At 48.0% G+C, this 15,016-nt stretch overlaps 1 protein-coding gene across 3 annotated transcripts in view; it reads left to right on the top strand.

Moving 5' to 3' along the window:
- LOC109869561 (ataxin-1-like) overlaps nt 1-15,016 on the top strand; it is a 49,074-nt gene that overhangs the window by 33,156 nt on the left and 902 nt on the right. For 2 of the 3 annotated variants that reach the window (XM_020459783.2, XM_020459782.2), the window contains exon 2: nt 13,196-14,883. In XM_020459783.2, the coding sequence (XP_020315372.1) occupies nt 13,324-14,883 (1,560 nt within the window). In that variant the 5' untranslated portion in view covers nt 13,196-13,323. Of the gene's footprint in view, nt 1-1,970; nt 2,231-13,195; nt 14,884-15,016 lie in introns of those variants that run through there. The other variant, XM_020459784.2, reaches the window with a different exon arrangement.

Below are 15,016 nucleotides of genomic sequence, written 5' to 3' on the forward strand. Positions count from 1 at the left end.
AACACTGGTAATGAGTTTGAGTTTATTTTTTATTTTTACAGGGACAGTGCACATTAATCAACGTTTCAGTAAAAGTGCCAGTTTTAGCCAGCAGTCCCTGGGCAGGTTATTAAAAACAATTACAATATAGACAATAGCAACATAGAACAAGCAAGACATAGCAACATAGGACAAGCAAGACATAGCATACAGACAGAGCAACATAGGACAAGCAAGACGTAGCATACAGACAGAGCAGCATAGAACAAAAAGCAGCAAGTCAAAATTCATAAAAGCAACAATGTGTTTCCACACCTCACAAGCTACAGACAACAGACAACATGGAGAGCGGCAACACACAGCTAGGGACCATGTTCACAGATCTGATTGACCTTTAGCCATGTCTTCAAGCATTTTGTGAAAGTGTGATATGTGGTGCAGTTATGTGTGTCTGATGGCAGTGTATTCCAGACATGGGAAGCTCTCACAGAGAATGCAGATTTACTAAAGGTGCTTTTCCTTAGGGGAACTATACAGTCACCTCTCATGGCAGACCTTGTGGATCTGCTGCCATATGTCTGGGTTTTCTGTTTAACAAAAATATTGAGTGGAGGGGGAGCCAGGCCATTGAGGATCTTGAATACAAGACATGCGTCGGTGTATTGCACAAGATTTTCCCAACTCAAGAGCTCATGCTTTCTAAGGATGTGACAATGATGATGGCTATTGGGCTTCCTATCAAGCACTTTGAGAGCCTGTTTGTAGACAGACTGAATAGGTTTTAATGTTGTACAGCAAGCTTGGGCCCAACTAGTCAAGCAGTATGTTAAGTGGGAGAGTATCATAGATTTGAAGTACAGTTTTGCTACCTCTGTAGTCAAACAATTTCGTATAAATCGGAAATTAGCTAGGTTGAATTTGGTTATTTGATTTAATGGTGTGAATGTTAGCTTTCTGTCTTTTCCCCTTTACAGCAGCGTCCACGTTTGTGTGATCTAGTACATTATACATGGATGTTTTGGAGAGATTCTGTGCATGTATGATGGTATGCAAAACTACACTTTACATCTTGCAGATGGGGGTTTCCCCAATCCTTACATCTGTGTGTGTGTGTGTGTGTGTGTGTGTGTGTGTGTGTGTGTGTGTGTGTGTGTGTGTGTGTGTGTGTGTGTGTGTGTGTGTGTGTGTGTGTGTGTGTGTTTGCTTGTGTGCGTGTGCACGCGTACGTGGTTATGTTGGTGTTAGCATGCAGTTTTGTGAGTGAGCTGTGAGATTATGGTCGTTTTAGTGATCTTAAACATGACTAATAATTTAATGACATTTCTAGTCTTAGATTTCTCTTTGTGTTTTACTGGTTCTAATTCGTTTTTAGATATCGTAGAGAATCAATTAAGACACTGAATGGGCTTCCACATTAATCTCTGTCATCAGAATGGTTCAGCAGCTACTTTACACAATACTACAGGGAGCTTTAGTCTCTCACGGCTTGAATTATTGCACTGTGGGTTCAATGCATTCCCTGGGTCCCATGTGTGTGTGTGTGTGTGTGTGTGTGTGTGTGTGTGTGTGTGTGTGTGTGAGACAGAGAGATAGTGAGAGAGATGTGAAGTTTAGCTTTGAGTCAGAGGCAGCAGCTAAAGCTAAAGTGTGTAGGATGAGACCATCCCATGTCCCTCCCAGTCTCTCATCAACTATCTCTGTTTTTTCTCTTTCTAATTGAAGACAACACACACTTGTGTTGAAAGGAGAATATTTGTTTAAAGGGTCATAGTGGATTGATGGTGTGTGTGTGTGTGCACGCACGTGCATTTGTCCATCCCTTTCACAGTAAGGTGAGTGGGTGGTAGCGGCAACTGGTCTGCTTATGTGGCTCGTTGCATAGCAGACATGCTTCTCACTGCTAGATATTACTCATTTCCTCAAGTCTATACACACACACACACACACACATATATATACACACACACACAGTCCCAGTTAGGCACTGACGCTCATACACATGCTGACACACTGACACGCGCAGTCTCAAGGCTTCTCAGTGTTATTCTCACTTTGGTGGGCTTGCTTGTTCTATTTCTCACATACATCGCTGTGTGACAGGGTGTGACTGGCAGCTGTTGCTGGTGTTTCTATTAGTGCTGTGGAGGTAAAGTAGGAAGCAGTCTGGGGGGAGGGGCTTGATCCCTGGATGACTGCAGCTTGTATGGCCACCAACACTCGGACAACACTCTGGTCAGCAGCCCACTCTAAGGTCAGTTGCTGTACTTTGGATCCATTCATCACAACCAACTCCATCAACCCGTCTGTTCTCTTGTGTTCTCAACTGCTCTTTTTTATGTCTAACTGTTGTTTAGCTAAATGAATTTGACTACTGCATAACAAATTCACCCTTGGAGTTAATTAAGATTCTTTTCCCTCTATTCTCTCTTTTTATATCAAAACTGTGATAAGTATTTAAATGGATTAACTTTGAGTTTTATACAGAACTTGTTTATGAGTGGGAGTGGAGATGTATTGGTGTGGACACACCTGTTGATCTAGTTGTTTATGGAGGAGATGGAATAGCTGAGTCAATCTGGGTCCTCTCTGTGGTCAGATGCTGAATGGAGGTTCTGTCTCATTCTTATGCAGGACACTAGGTTAATATAACACTAGGTGTATTTCCTGTGGAGAGCAGTGGTGGATGGTAAACTCAAGTAAACGCAGGTTTACCCATGTTTCGTTTTTTGCTTGACAGTTTACTCACCTTATGCAGAAAAATCCATTGAAAGTATAGGGACCATTACTTTTTTCACCGTGGCCAGCAATCAGAGTTTACACACCTTTTTTTGTACCACTACATCACTGGTGGAGAGGATGGAGAGGGGGAGAGGCATTTTGAAAATATTTCACAAATTTCACTTTTACAGTTCACAAATTCCTCAATGACATCAAAGCCTGTAGATATTTTCTAGCATTTGTATTTCTTGATATGCATTACACATGCTTTGAGTATATGTAAAAGCAAAGGATTTGGATGGTCCCTTTCTTTCGAATGAGTGACATTTACTGTAACATTACCAGAACCCTCCAACCACAGAGAACAGTCATCTCCAGAATAACAAGGCAATACACTGGTGCCAGCTAATCCCATCATCCAGAGCCACAAGAAGTAAAGAGGGCAAGTCAAGTCAATTCCAATGTGCCTGCCAATCTTCCATCCCACAGCAGCAGAGTGACAGAGGGAACATTTATGCTGACTCTGATGCTCTCTGAGGAAAACCTTTACATATTCACTCTAAAGCTGAAGAAAAACTACTTCACCTCTCACACAGGAGGGCTTTGAAGGCACACACATGCTCACGCTCACACACGCTCACACACAGAGACACGCGCATACACAGATGCACACACACACACACGCACTGCGCAATAAGAATGTGTGTTGCTGTGTGCGTGCGTGTGTGTGTATGTGTGTGTGTGTGTGTGTGTGTGCATCTGTGTGCCTTCAAAGCCCTCCTGGGAACTTGGGAAAATGGAACCAACTGGGAACTTGGGAAAATGTTTTGCTCAGACTAGAAAAATACATTTTAAAAGATCATTCAACTCGTAATTGCATGTCGGGAACTCGGCATCTTTCTAGAGCTCTGACCTGAAGATCACTGACGTCATGATTCAACCTTGTTTTTTCAGAGTTCCCAGTTGTCTTGAAAGCCCCATAATGCCATACTTTGATAACAAAGTTTGATGACTAAATATGCCCACGAAGGACTTCCGCGCTACTTCCCTGTTCAAGTGAGCACAGCCCAAAAATGTATTGTATGCTGCTGCATAAATGATGTAATATGCCAGGGAGGTATGCATACTGTCACTAAGAAAGTAATACTAGGTGTATGTTGTGTAGTAAGATGTTAGAAGCCCATGTGCCTCACCCTAATAATTTGGTCAATTTTCCCCACATAATTCAGCCTACTATTCTGACTTGGTGGTGCACATGCACCATATAGCCTGTTTTAGACAAATGTCATATTAAGCGGAGCAGCACAGGGGAACCCAAGAGCAGACTCAGACCAGGAAACAGGGATGAATGAACCAAGATATTTATTGTAACACAGGGAGAGACGAAGTGCAGATCCAGGGAAGCTTGGACGAGTTGTAGGAAACCAGATGTGGAGGCTGGAGTGAGCTGGGTTGGGACAGGGTAAACAGGTCTGGAGGGGAATCCAAGGGAGTGATGAGTTGAATTCAGAACAGGATAGCAGGGTGCTGAGATGTGGAACAGGAACCAGAGTCAGAGTCAGAGCTGCAAAACTGCAGTGAGAGGAGAAACAGCGTCAGGCGAGGAAATGGGCACAACAGGATCTTAAATAACAGCAAATAGCTAGAAGCATGACTGACTGAACGGATATTACGATCTGGCAGAGTGGAAGTGGCAGGACTGGGTATTTGTAGAGGTCTTGATTATGGAACGGGTTGCAGCTGGTGGGGAACTGCTCTGACTCCAGCACACATGTCTCCAACCAAACAATCACACACAGAGAGAGAAGAAGAGGGAGAGATAGAGAACTGGAATGCTGTAGGTCAAGGAGACACCAGATATCCACTAGGGGGTGTAGCAGCAGCAGATGTGACAGCACCCCTCCCCCTCTACAGGCGCCACCTGGTGCACGACCCGGCTTGTCAGTGTGTGAGGTATGGAAATCCTGTAACAGGGATGGGTCCAGAATGTGACGGGGCACCCAGAAGTGCTCCTCAGGCCCATATCCCTCCCAGTCCACCAGATACTGCCAACCACAACCCCGACGGCGTACATCCAAAAGCCGCCAGACGATATAGGCAGGATGGTCATCGATGAGCCGAGGCGGTGGAGGAGGAACTGCAGGGTGGACAGGGGACTGGGGGAGACTGGTTTAATCAAAGACACATGGATTGTGGGGTGGATTTTGAGAGAGTCTGGGAGTTTCAGATGCACAGCAGATGGGATAATGATATGACGAATCTCAATTGGCCAATGAATCGGGGCACTAGTTTCTGGAAGCCACTTTCAAGTCCTTAGACAAGAGCCATACCTTTTGGCCTGGAGTGTAGACTGGAGCTGAAGCACGGCGACGGTTAGGCTGGGATTGGGTCCTGGTACAAAGAAGAGCAGCCCGCGCCCTCCTCCAGGTGCGATGACAACGGTGCATGTGGTCCTGGACCGAGGGCACCGCTACCTCGACCTCTTGGGCAGGGAACAAGGGGGGTTGTTAACACAGGGCACACTCAAAGGGTGACATACCTGATGAGGCGTTGATGAGGGTATTGTGGGCATATTCCACCCAGGGTAACTGGGCACTCCAGGAGGAAGGGTTAGCCAAAGTCACACAGCGTAGGGCCCTCTCCAACTCCTGGTTGGCCCACTCGGTCTGGCCGTTGGTCTGGGGGTGATATCCATATGAAAGGCTAACATTAATACCAACTGCTGTGCAGAAGGCTCTCCATACCTGGGATGTAAACTGGGGTCCCCTGTCAGAAACAATGTCAATAGGGATGCCAGGCAGCCGCAACACATGGGATACCAGCAGGTCCGCAGTCTCCCTGGAGGAAGGAAGCTTGGAGAAGGGAAGGAAGTGAGCCGCTTTGGAAAATTGGTCAATAATAGTGAGGATGACTGAGTTATTGTTGGGGGAAGGCCAGTGACGAAGTCCAGAGCTATGTGTGACCAGGGGTGACTGGGTATGGGAAGAGGGCGAAGCAGACCCTGGTGGAGGTTTTGTTCCAGGTACAGACCGAGCAGGCTGAGATGAATTCCTGAGCGTCTTTTTCCATGGTTGGCCACCAAAATCGCTGATGCAGGAAGGCGACAGTCCGGTTCATGCCAGGGTGACACATGAGGTGAGTAGAATGGGCCCACTGAAGAACTTCAGAGCGAACTGAATCTGGCACAAACAGAGCCTTACTAGGACCGTTACCTGGGTCAAGTTGGTTCTGCTGAGCCTGGAGAACACAGGACTCGTTCTCCCAGGAGACAGCGGCAACGATGCAGGAGGATGGCATAATGGTTTCTGGCTCAGAACCTGTGCTGTCTGCGGTGAACTTAGTATTCTTTGATCCGGGGTGATAAGTGAGTGTGAAGTTGAATCTTCCGAAAAACAATGCCCACCTAGCCTGCCGAGATTTCAGACGTTTGGCGGTCTGGATGTAGGATAGGTTTTTATGATCCGTCCACACAATGAAGGGGAGAACCGAGCCCTATAACCAGTGACGCCACTCCTCAAGAGCCAGCTTCATGGCCAGAAGTTCCCGGTTACCTATGTCAAAATTTCTCTCTGCAGGTGAGAGCTTGCGGGACAAGGCACACGGATGGAGCTTCTGATCAGAGGGTGAACGTTGAGACAGGACAGCACCTACCCTGGTGTCGGAAGCGTCCACCTTGAGGACAAACTGGAGTTCTGGGTCTGGCTGGGTGAGGATCAGAGCGGAAGTGAAGCGGTGCTTGAGTTTCCAGAACCCTGCTTCTGCCTCTGGGGACCAGTGGAACGGAATGGAGGTGGTGAGAGGAGCTGCCAAACGGCTGTAGTCACGGATGAAACGTCTGTAAAAATTGGAAAACCCCAGAAAATGCTGTAGCTGCTTCAGATTAGAGGGGCAAAGGCCACTCTGTGACTGCCCTAACCTTAGCAGGGTCCATTCGTAGCTGTCCTTGTGTAATAATGTAACCCAAAAAGGACACAGAGGAAACATGAAACTCACATTTCTCAGCCTTAACAAAATGTTTATTCTCCAACAGCAGTTGGAGGACTTGGTGAACGCCTTGCTTGTGAGCCTCAAGGTCTTTGAAAAAAGAATGTCATCCACATAGACAAAAACAAAGCATCCAATAACATCCCTCAAAACGTCATTCACCAGGCTCGTAAAAACAGCAGGGGCGTTAGTGAGACCAAACGGCATGACCAAATACTCAAAGTGTCCAAGTGGTGTGTTGAACACCGTTTTCCTCCTCTCTGAGGTGGTAGGCATTCCGGAGGTCGAGTTTAGTGAAAACCGTGGCACCATGGAGAGGGAAAAAGCAGAGCTGATGAGTGGCATGGGATACTTGTTCCTGACAGTGATACTATTCAAACCACGGGCCCACAGTGATACTATTCTATGCATGGCCTCAATGACCCATCTTTTTTCTTGACAAAGAAAACCCCAGCTCCCACCAGAGAGGAAGAAGGCTTGACATGTCCGACAGCCAGGGAATCCTGGATGTATTCCTCCATAGCCTCTTGCTCAGGGCAAGGGAGGTTATAAAACCTGCTACTGGGGAGAGGAGCGCCAGGCTGAAGCTCTATAGCGCAGTCGTACGGCCGATGAGGCGGCAGAGATGGGGTGGGGTGCTTACTGAACACAGGAGCTAGACCGTGATACTCTGGAGGAAAACAAGACAGATCCGGGGGTTCTGGAATGGACTGGGGTACAGACAAGGCAGATGGAAGGTCAGAATGTAGACAATTGGAATGACAAAAGGTACTCCAAGGAGTTACTCTCCCGGTAGTCCAGTCAATCTGTGGGTTGTGTAGTTTTAACCATGGATGGCCCAGAACCAGGGGAGAGTTGGGACTGTTGATTATGTGTAAACTGATCTTTTCCTGGTGATTACCAGAGAGACGCAGGATGACTGGAATGGTTCTCTCACAGACACGGAAGAGAAGCTTACCATTGAGAGCATTGGCATCGAGAGGTTCGTTAAGTGAAACGGTGTCCAGGCCCAACTGGTTAACAACGCCTTGGTCCAGAAAGCTCTCGTCGGCACCAGAATCTATTTAGTGCAGACAGAGGAAAAGCCTGGCTCTGCCACACAAGGTTGGCCTCAAACAGGGGTCTGGGGGAAGATGGGCCGGCAATTTGACGCAACAGTATTTCCCCCATAACGGCCGAGCCTCCTCTTACTGGACGCAGGAAACAAGTGGAGACCAGGTGGCCAGCCTGGCCACAATATAGACAGCTCCTAGTATAGATACACCGCTGCCTCTCCTCTGGAGATAGACGGGTCCGGGCGAGCTGCATGGGTTCAGGCTTAGAACATGCCTTGGGTAGGGATGCAGTCGGAGGAGAAGGGTAAGGCACTGAAGCAGATGTTAAGGAACTTGCAACCCTACCTACCCTCTCCCTCCACCGCTCCCAGAGACGGGTGTCAAATTTTTTTTTTTTTTTCCACCTTTATTTAACCAGGTAGCCTAGTTGAAAACAAGTTCTCATTTGCAACTGCGACCTGGCTAAGATAAAGCAAAGCAGTTCAACACATACAACAACACAGAGCTACACATGGAATAAACAAACATGCAGTCCTTAATACAGTAGAAAACGTCTATATACAGGTTGTGCATATGAGGTAGGGTAAGGGAGGTAAGGCAATAAATAGGCCATGGTGGCGAAGTAATTACAAAATAGCAATTAAACACTGGAATGGTAGATGTGCAGAAAATGAATGTGCAAGTGGAGATACTGGGGTGCAAAGGAGCAAGATAAATAAATAAATTCAGTATGGGGATGGGGTAGTTGGATGGGCTATTTACAGATGGGCTATGTACAGGTGAAGTGATCTGTGAGCTGCTCTGACAGCTGGTGCTTAAAGCTAGTGAGGGAGATATGTGTCTCCAGCCTCAGTGTTTTTGCAGTTCGTTCCAGTCATTGGCAGCAGAGAACTGGAAGGAACTGGGTTTGGCGACGAGTATGAAGTGATGGCCAACCAACGAGAGCATACAGGTCGCAGTGGTGGGTAGTATATGGGGCGTTGGTGACAAAACGGATGGCATTGTGATAGACTGCATCCAATTTGTTGAGTAGGGTGTTGGAGGCTATTTTGTAGATGATATCGCTGAAGTCGAGGATCGGTAGGATGGTCAGTTTTACGAGGGTATGTTTGGCAGTATGAGTGAATGATGCTTTGTTGCGAGATAGTGAGAGAATGAGTTCATCAAGATCATCAGGCTCCTCCCTGGACACCAACTCGTCCTTGAGGGTCTCAGTGAGTGAGTTCCGGAATGCTCCCTGAAGAGCCTCCTCATTCCAGTCGCTCTCTGCGGCGAGGGTGCGGAACTCACATGCTATTTCAGCAACACTCTGGGCGCCTTGTTGGAGAGACAGGAGTCGTTTAGCAGCATCCTTTCCGCAAACCGGGTGGTCGAAGACCCTCCTCATCTCCTCCGTGAATCTGCTATAGGAGAAGCAAATGGGTGACCGTCTATCCCACACAGCCACTGCTGTGCCCAGGAAAGTGCTGCACCACAGAGGCAACCAATCAAAAACTAAATCTTGGATCGTTCACTAGCATAAGAGTAGGGCTGTTGCTCAAAGTGAACATTGAACATTGTACTCATAGCGCTTGGGAGTAGGAACAAACGGCTTGGGACAGGCTAAGGACTTGGGACCGGTTGTGAGCTTTGGGCGAATGTTCGGCCCTGTAGTATAGACAGGCTCCATGAAAACTCATTGGTAATCTCCAGAAGGGTTTTTAGGGATTGGTTATGTTGATTGAGCAGGGCGCCTTGACTAATGAGAATTTGGTGGAGAGTATCCGAGTCTGCTGGGTTTGGCCAGCCGTATCTTGGCCAGATCGTACTGTTAAGTGGAGCAGCACAGGCGAACCCAAGAGCAGACTCCGACCAGGAAACAGGGATGAATGAACCAAGATATTTATTGCAACACAGGGAGAGATGAAGTGCAGATCCAGGGAAGCTTGGATGAGTTATAGGAAACCAGATGTGGAGGCTGAGGTTAGAGTGAGCTGGGTTGGGAAGCGGGAAAAAAGGTCCAAGGTCAAATCCAAGGGAGTGATGAGTTGAATTCAGAACAGGATAGCAGGGTGCTGAGATGTGGAACAGGAACCAGAGTCAGAGTCAGAGCTGCAAAACTGCAGTGAGAGGAGAAACAGCGTCAGGCGAGGAAATGGGCACAACAGGATCTTAAATAACAACAAATAGCTAGAAGCATGACTGACTGAACGGATATTACGATCTGGCAGAGTGGAAGTGGCAGGACAGAGTATTTGTAGAGGTTTTGATTATGGAACGGGTTGCAGCTGGTGGGGAACTGCTATGACTCCAGCACACCTGTCTCCAACCACACAATCACACACACAGAGAGAGAAGAAGAGGGAGAGGGAGAGAACTGGGGGAATGGCTGCAGGTCAAGGAGACACCGGATGTCCACTAGGGGGTGTAGCAGGAGCAGATGTGACATGTCATCATCAAATATTATAAGAGTTTTCATTGTCTGCTTATATGCCTCCTTTATTTATCCTACTGTTCTGACTTAGTGAACAGGGATAACACTGTAAGAACGGCCCATGTTCTGAATTCTGTCGCTGTACATTTCAAAAGTGCTGAACAAATAGTTATATTGACTACGTCAGCCCTAGCTCACTCATTAATGTCTTATTTGAAATTACGGATTGCCTCTTATCTGCTCGACGCTGCTCGTATTATCTGCTCGTATGCCATAGTTTGTATATCTCAATTGTCCGTAAAAAACACATTTGTTTGAGCAAGTCAGCCATATCAGCTATGTTTTTTAAAAGGCAGTAAACAAGGCTGAATTAACTGTTTCACTGCCAGACAAGGCTCCGCTGATAGCCAGGTGTAGTAGTGGTAAGAAGTTGGGACAGCTGTAGGGACTCTTCTGTTGGGACAGCTTTATGTAGGCCTTAACAGTTTGTGGCCACCATTTGTCACCGTTATAGTGCAGTTAATGTATTGTTTAGTGTTGTGTTGTGTAGTGGCTTTGCTGGCATGCATTTTTTTCCCCAACCAAGATTTACATGCCTAATGGTGGCAGGTAGCGAGACAGGAAGAATTGTCAGTCGGGGCAGACAGTCGGGGCAGACAGCCGTGCGGGCTAGCCGAGTAGTGCGTGTTGGAGAGGACTGGTGGGTGGTGGGCGTTATGTGGCGGTGGCAGTAACAGCGGCGGGAGCTGTGCTGGTGGGGCGGTGGAGAATTCATACCCCTTGACTTACTCAACATTTTATTATGTTACAGAATTCAAAATTTATTAAATAGATTTTTTTCTCTCACTTATCTACACATAATACCCCATAATGACAAAGTGAAAACGTGTTTTTAAACAATTTTGCAAATGTATTTAAAATCAAGTACACAAATATCCATTTACATAAATATTCACAACCCTGAGTCAAAACCCATGGGGCAGTGCACAATTGGCCTAGCGTTGTCCGGTTTAGGGAGGGCTTGGCCGGCAGGGATATCCTTGTCTCATCGCCCACTAGTGACTCCTGTGGCGGGCCGGGCGCAGTGCATGCTGACCAGGTCACTAGGTGTACAGTGTTTCCTCCGACACATTGGTGCGGCTGGCTTCTGGGTTGGATGTGTGCTGTGTTAAGAAGCAGTGCGGCTTGGTTGGGTTCTGTTTCGGAGGATGCATGGCTCTCGACCTTTACATCTCCCGAGTCTGTACGGGAGTTGTAGTGATGAGACAAGACAGTAACTACTGACAATTGGATACCATGAAAAATGGAGTAAAGAAAATATGGAGAGTGGTACTCAGTAATATGTTGGATTGGATTTGCTTCAAACATAAGACTTTGTATTCAGGACAAAAAGTGAATTGCTTTGCCACATTTTATGCAGTATAACTTTAGTGCCTTGTTGCAAACAGGATGTATGTTTTGAAATGTTTTATCCTGTACAGGCTTCCTTCTTTTCACTCTGTCAATTAGGCTAGTACTGTGGAGTAACTAGAATGTTGTTGATCTATCTTCAGTTTTCTCCTATCACAGCCATTAAACGCTGTAACTGTTTTCAAATCCTTGAGTGGTTTCCTTCCTCTCCGGCAACTGCGTTAGGAATAACTCCTGTGTCTTTGTAGTGACTGGAGGTATTGATACACCATCCAAAGTGTAATTAATAACTTCACCATGCTCAAAGGGATATTCAATGTCTGGGGTACAGAGATAAGGTAGTCATTCAAAAATTCTGAAAATCCTATTCGTCCATGCATTTTATTATATGACTTGTTAAGCACATTGTTACTTCTGAACTTATTTAGGCTTGCCGTAACAAAGGGATTGAATACTTATTGACTCAAGACGTGTCAACTTTATATTTTTGTTATCATTTGTAAAAATTTCGAACCACATAATTCCCCTGTGTGTAGACAAAAAAATCTAAATGTAATCCATTTTAAACTCCGGCTGTAAGAAAACAAAATGTAGGAAAAGTCAAGGGGTGTGAATACTTTCTGAATGTACAAAATAGAGGGAAACACACACATACTCGAACACACACCACCCTTGGTGATATCAACAGTGTTCCTCTCAGCTTAGTGTGGGTGGTGACCAGCTCTGTCCATTGTAGGGGGAGTGAGATAGAGTTATAGCAGCTTGAGGGGTGTGTGTGTGTGTGTGTGTGTGTGTGTGTGTGTGTGTGTGTGTGTGTGTGTGTGTGTGTGTGTGTGTGTGTGTGTGTGTGTGTGTGTGTGTGTGTGCGTGTGTGTGCCTCCATGCGTGTGTAAGAAAGTGTGTGTACCTGCGGTAGTAAATAGGACATAGAGGAACAGCCCTCAGGGGTGTGAGGGAGGCACTTCATGAGAATAAACCATATCTCTATGTTCCATCCTCAGAGAGAGAGAGATGAAACGCCTCCTGCTGGGAGTTTATACAGCATGTGTGTTTTTACAGATATACTGCACTGCCTCCGAACTGCACTGTTCGCACAATGTGCAGCGTATTTTTAGAACACTTGTGGGAGTTCATGTGCTTCTTGAATGAGACCAATAAACTGGGTAGTTTCAGTCCCGACCACATTACCAGCAATGTAATTAATATGTGTAGCAACTACAACGATCGAGAACTGTAGTTGGTGAGCAAGAGTTGGCCCACGGAGTTGATAGAATAGGCATTCTGGTTGGGATTCATTGTCTGAAGTTCTATTGACATCAGAGACTCCAGGCTGTCTAATCAAATCTGCATTGCTGTATTTGCAGCCCACCCTCCAAAGGATTACAGAATGTGCACAGGCGAGAGAAAACATTCTCTGCCTGTATCTGTGTCAGGCGTTGGTTTGTTTGTGTGTATCAGAGCAGTCTGACTGCTAAGTCCTGACAACTCTTGACAGCTAGGCCTGACAGACTGTCCACATTTCACTCTGATATGTACACACTTCACTCAATCTCTCTTTCTCTCTGCCCCCCCTCCCACTTCCTCACTTTGTCTCCCTCTCTCTCTCACCTCCTGCCCTGTCTCTCTGTGGTTACAGTGATCTGACAGTGATGCCGTGTCGAGGCCCATCCCTCTCTCTGCGCCCCTTTTTATCCCGTGAGGCCCATGTGACCTAGCCATCGCCCAAACACAGGGGCCCGTGCCCGCCGCCGCTGGCACCCACCCATGAATCCCAGCCCTGACCGCGGCAAAGAGTGCCTCCCCCCAAAGAAGAGGGAGTTCCGGGATGGCTCGGCCAACCAGCACCCCCCCCTGGACGAGTTCAAACCACCCGCCACGCCCCCCAGGACCCGGCCCTCAAGCAGCTCAGGGAGGGGGGAGGGGGGCAGGGGGAGCAGTGAAGAGGCTTTGACGAACCGCCACAGCCTGCTACCTTCTATCCCACCCCCCCTCCCATCCCCGTGTATCCCCCTCCCTCTGCCATGGCACCTGGCCTACCCCTCCTCCGTCCCTTTTCTCTTCCTCAAAGACCAGGTAGGGAAGGGGGATGATCTTCTCCCCACCCCCTTCCCCCATCACTCCAGGTGTCTCCAAGGTGAAATCCTGCCACCCTCCCCCTCCTCATCCTCTTCCTCCTTTAAGAGCCCCTTCCCCACTGAATCAAGAGACATGTGGTCCTATTTCAACACAGGCCGAAGGGACTACAGCTCCTCTCTTTTCTCCCCCTCTCACCTGTTCAGCCAGCCCTCCCTCTACCCCCGTGACCACTCCCTGACTGAGGGCAGACACAGGTACCTGGGCAAGAGGCCCAACGGGCTGGACGTGCCAGGCAGCAGGACTGCCTCTGCCTCTAGGGTGGCACTCCCCTCAGGAGAGTACAAGAACAAACCCAGCGGCAGTGCCAGGCTGGGCGGCAGCCCCCACGGTTCCCATGCCAACGGGAGATGGAGACACCAGGAGGTTCCCACAGGGCGTTTCGAGCAGTTTGCAGGTTTCCGAGATTTCCAAGCGACACCTCCGGAGGGCCCTGACTCACATTCCTCTCTGCAGGACAGGGATCCCTGTGGGACGCCAAAGGCTGGGATTTCCACCCTGATCCCCACTAGTCCCCAGCCCCATGGGGCAGAGGCCCGGGCAGGGAGAGGGGAGCTACTGGACCCCCTGGGGGGCTCTGTGGCGGAGGCTCATGTCTACTACTCCCTGGCTTCTGTTTACTCCACCCTGCAGCCCAGCCAGCTCAGTACCCAGGCCCAGGCTCAGCACTACCCGCTGTACAGCCCCTCAGGCAGCTCTCTGTATGGCCTGCACACCATGAGGAACTCACAGCACTCAACCCAGGGGCAGCCCAACAGCCACAGCACAGAGAAAGACAGAGAACGAGACAGACAACAAGAACAAGAGCGAGAAAGAGAGCCTGAAGGAGACATAGACATCAGAGAGATAGACAATAAAAGAGACGGAAATAAAGACAGCAGAGAGCTCTCTCCTGGGCAGCAGTACTCGCGTCCCCTTGCCTCCCCCTTCCTACCCCACATGACCGCCTCACCCTCTGCCCCCCACCACATCCCCCCAGCGCTCCTACCTCACTTTGCCAAGGGTTCTCTGATTGAGCTGGTGGGGGGTCGTTTGAAGCGTGTGGAAGAGCTGAGGACGGAGGACTTCCTGAGGAGTGCTGACACCTCCCCAGAGTTCCACCTGAGTACCTGCACCGTGCTGCTTATCGGCCCCAGCAACACACACGGCTTCAACCACCTGCAGGTCCTTCTCACAGACAGCAACACTCAGGTCAAGGGCTCATCGATTCTCTATATTTCTATCTGAGTCACTGCTAGACAATAAATTACATTTATTTATAAAAGGCACTAGTAAAGCGAACATGTTTAATCTGCTCTATTCACGTAATGTAAACGTGACAAAT

This window comes from Oncorhynchus kisutch, linkage group LG24 (assembly GCF_002021735.2).
Source record: "Oncorhynchus kisutch isolate 150728-3 linkage group LG24, Okis_V2, whole genome shotgun sequence".
Lineage (NCBI taxonomy): Eukaryota > Metazoa > Chordata > Actinopteri > Salmoniformes > Salmonidae > Oncorhynchus > Oncorhynchus kisutch.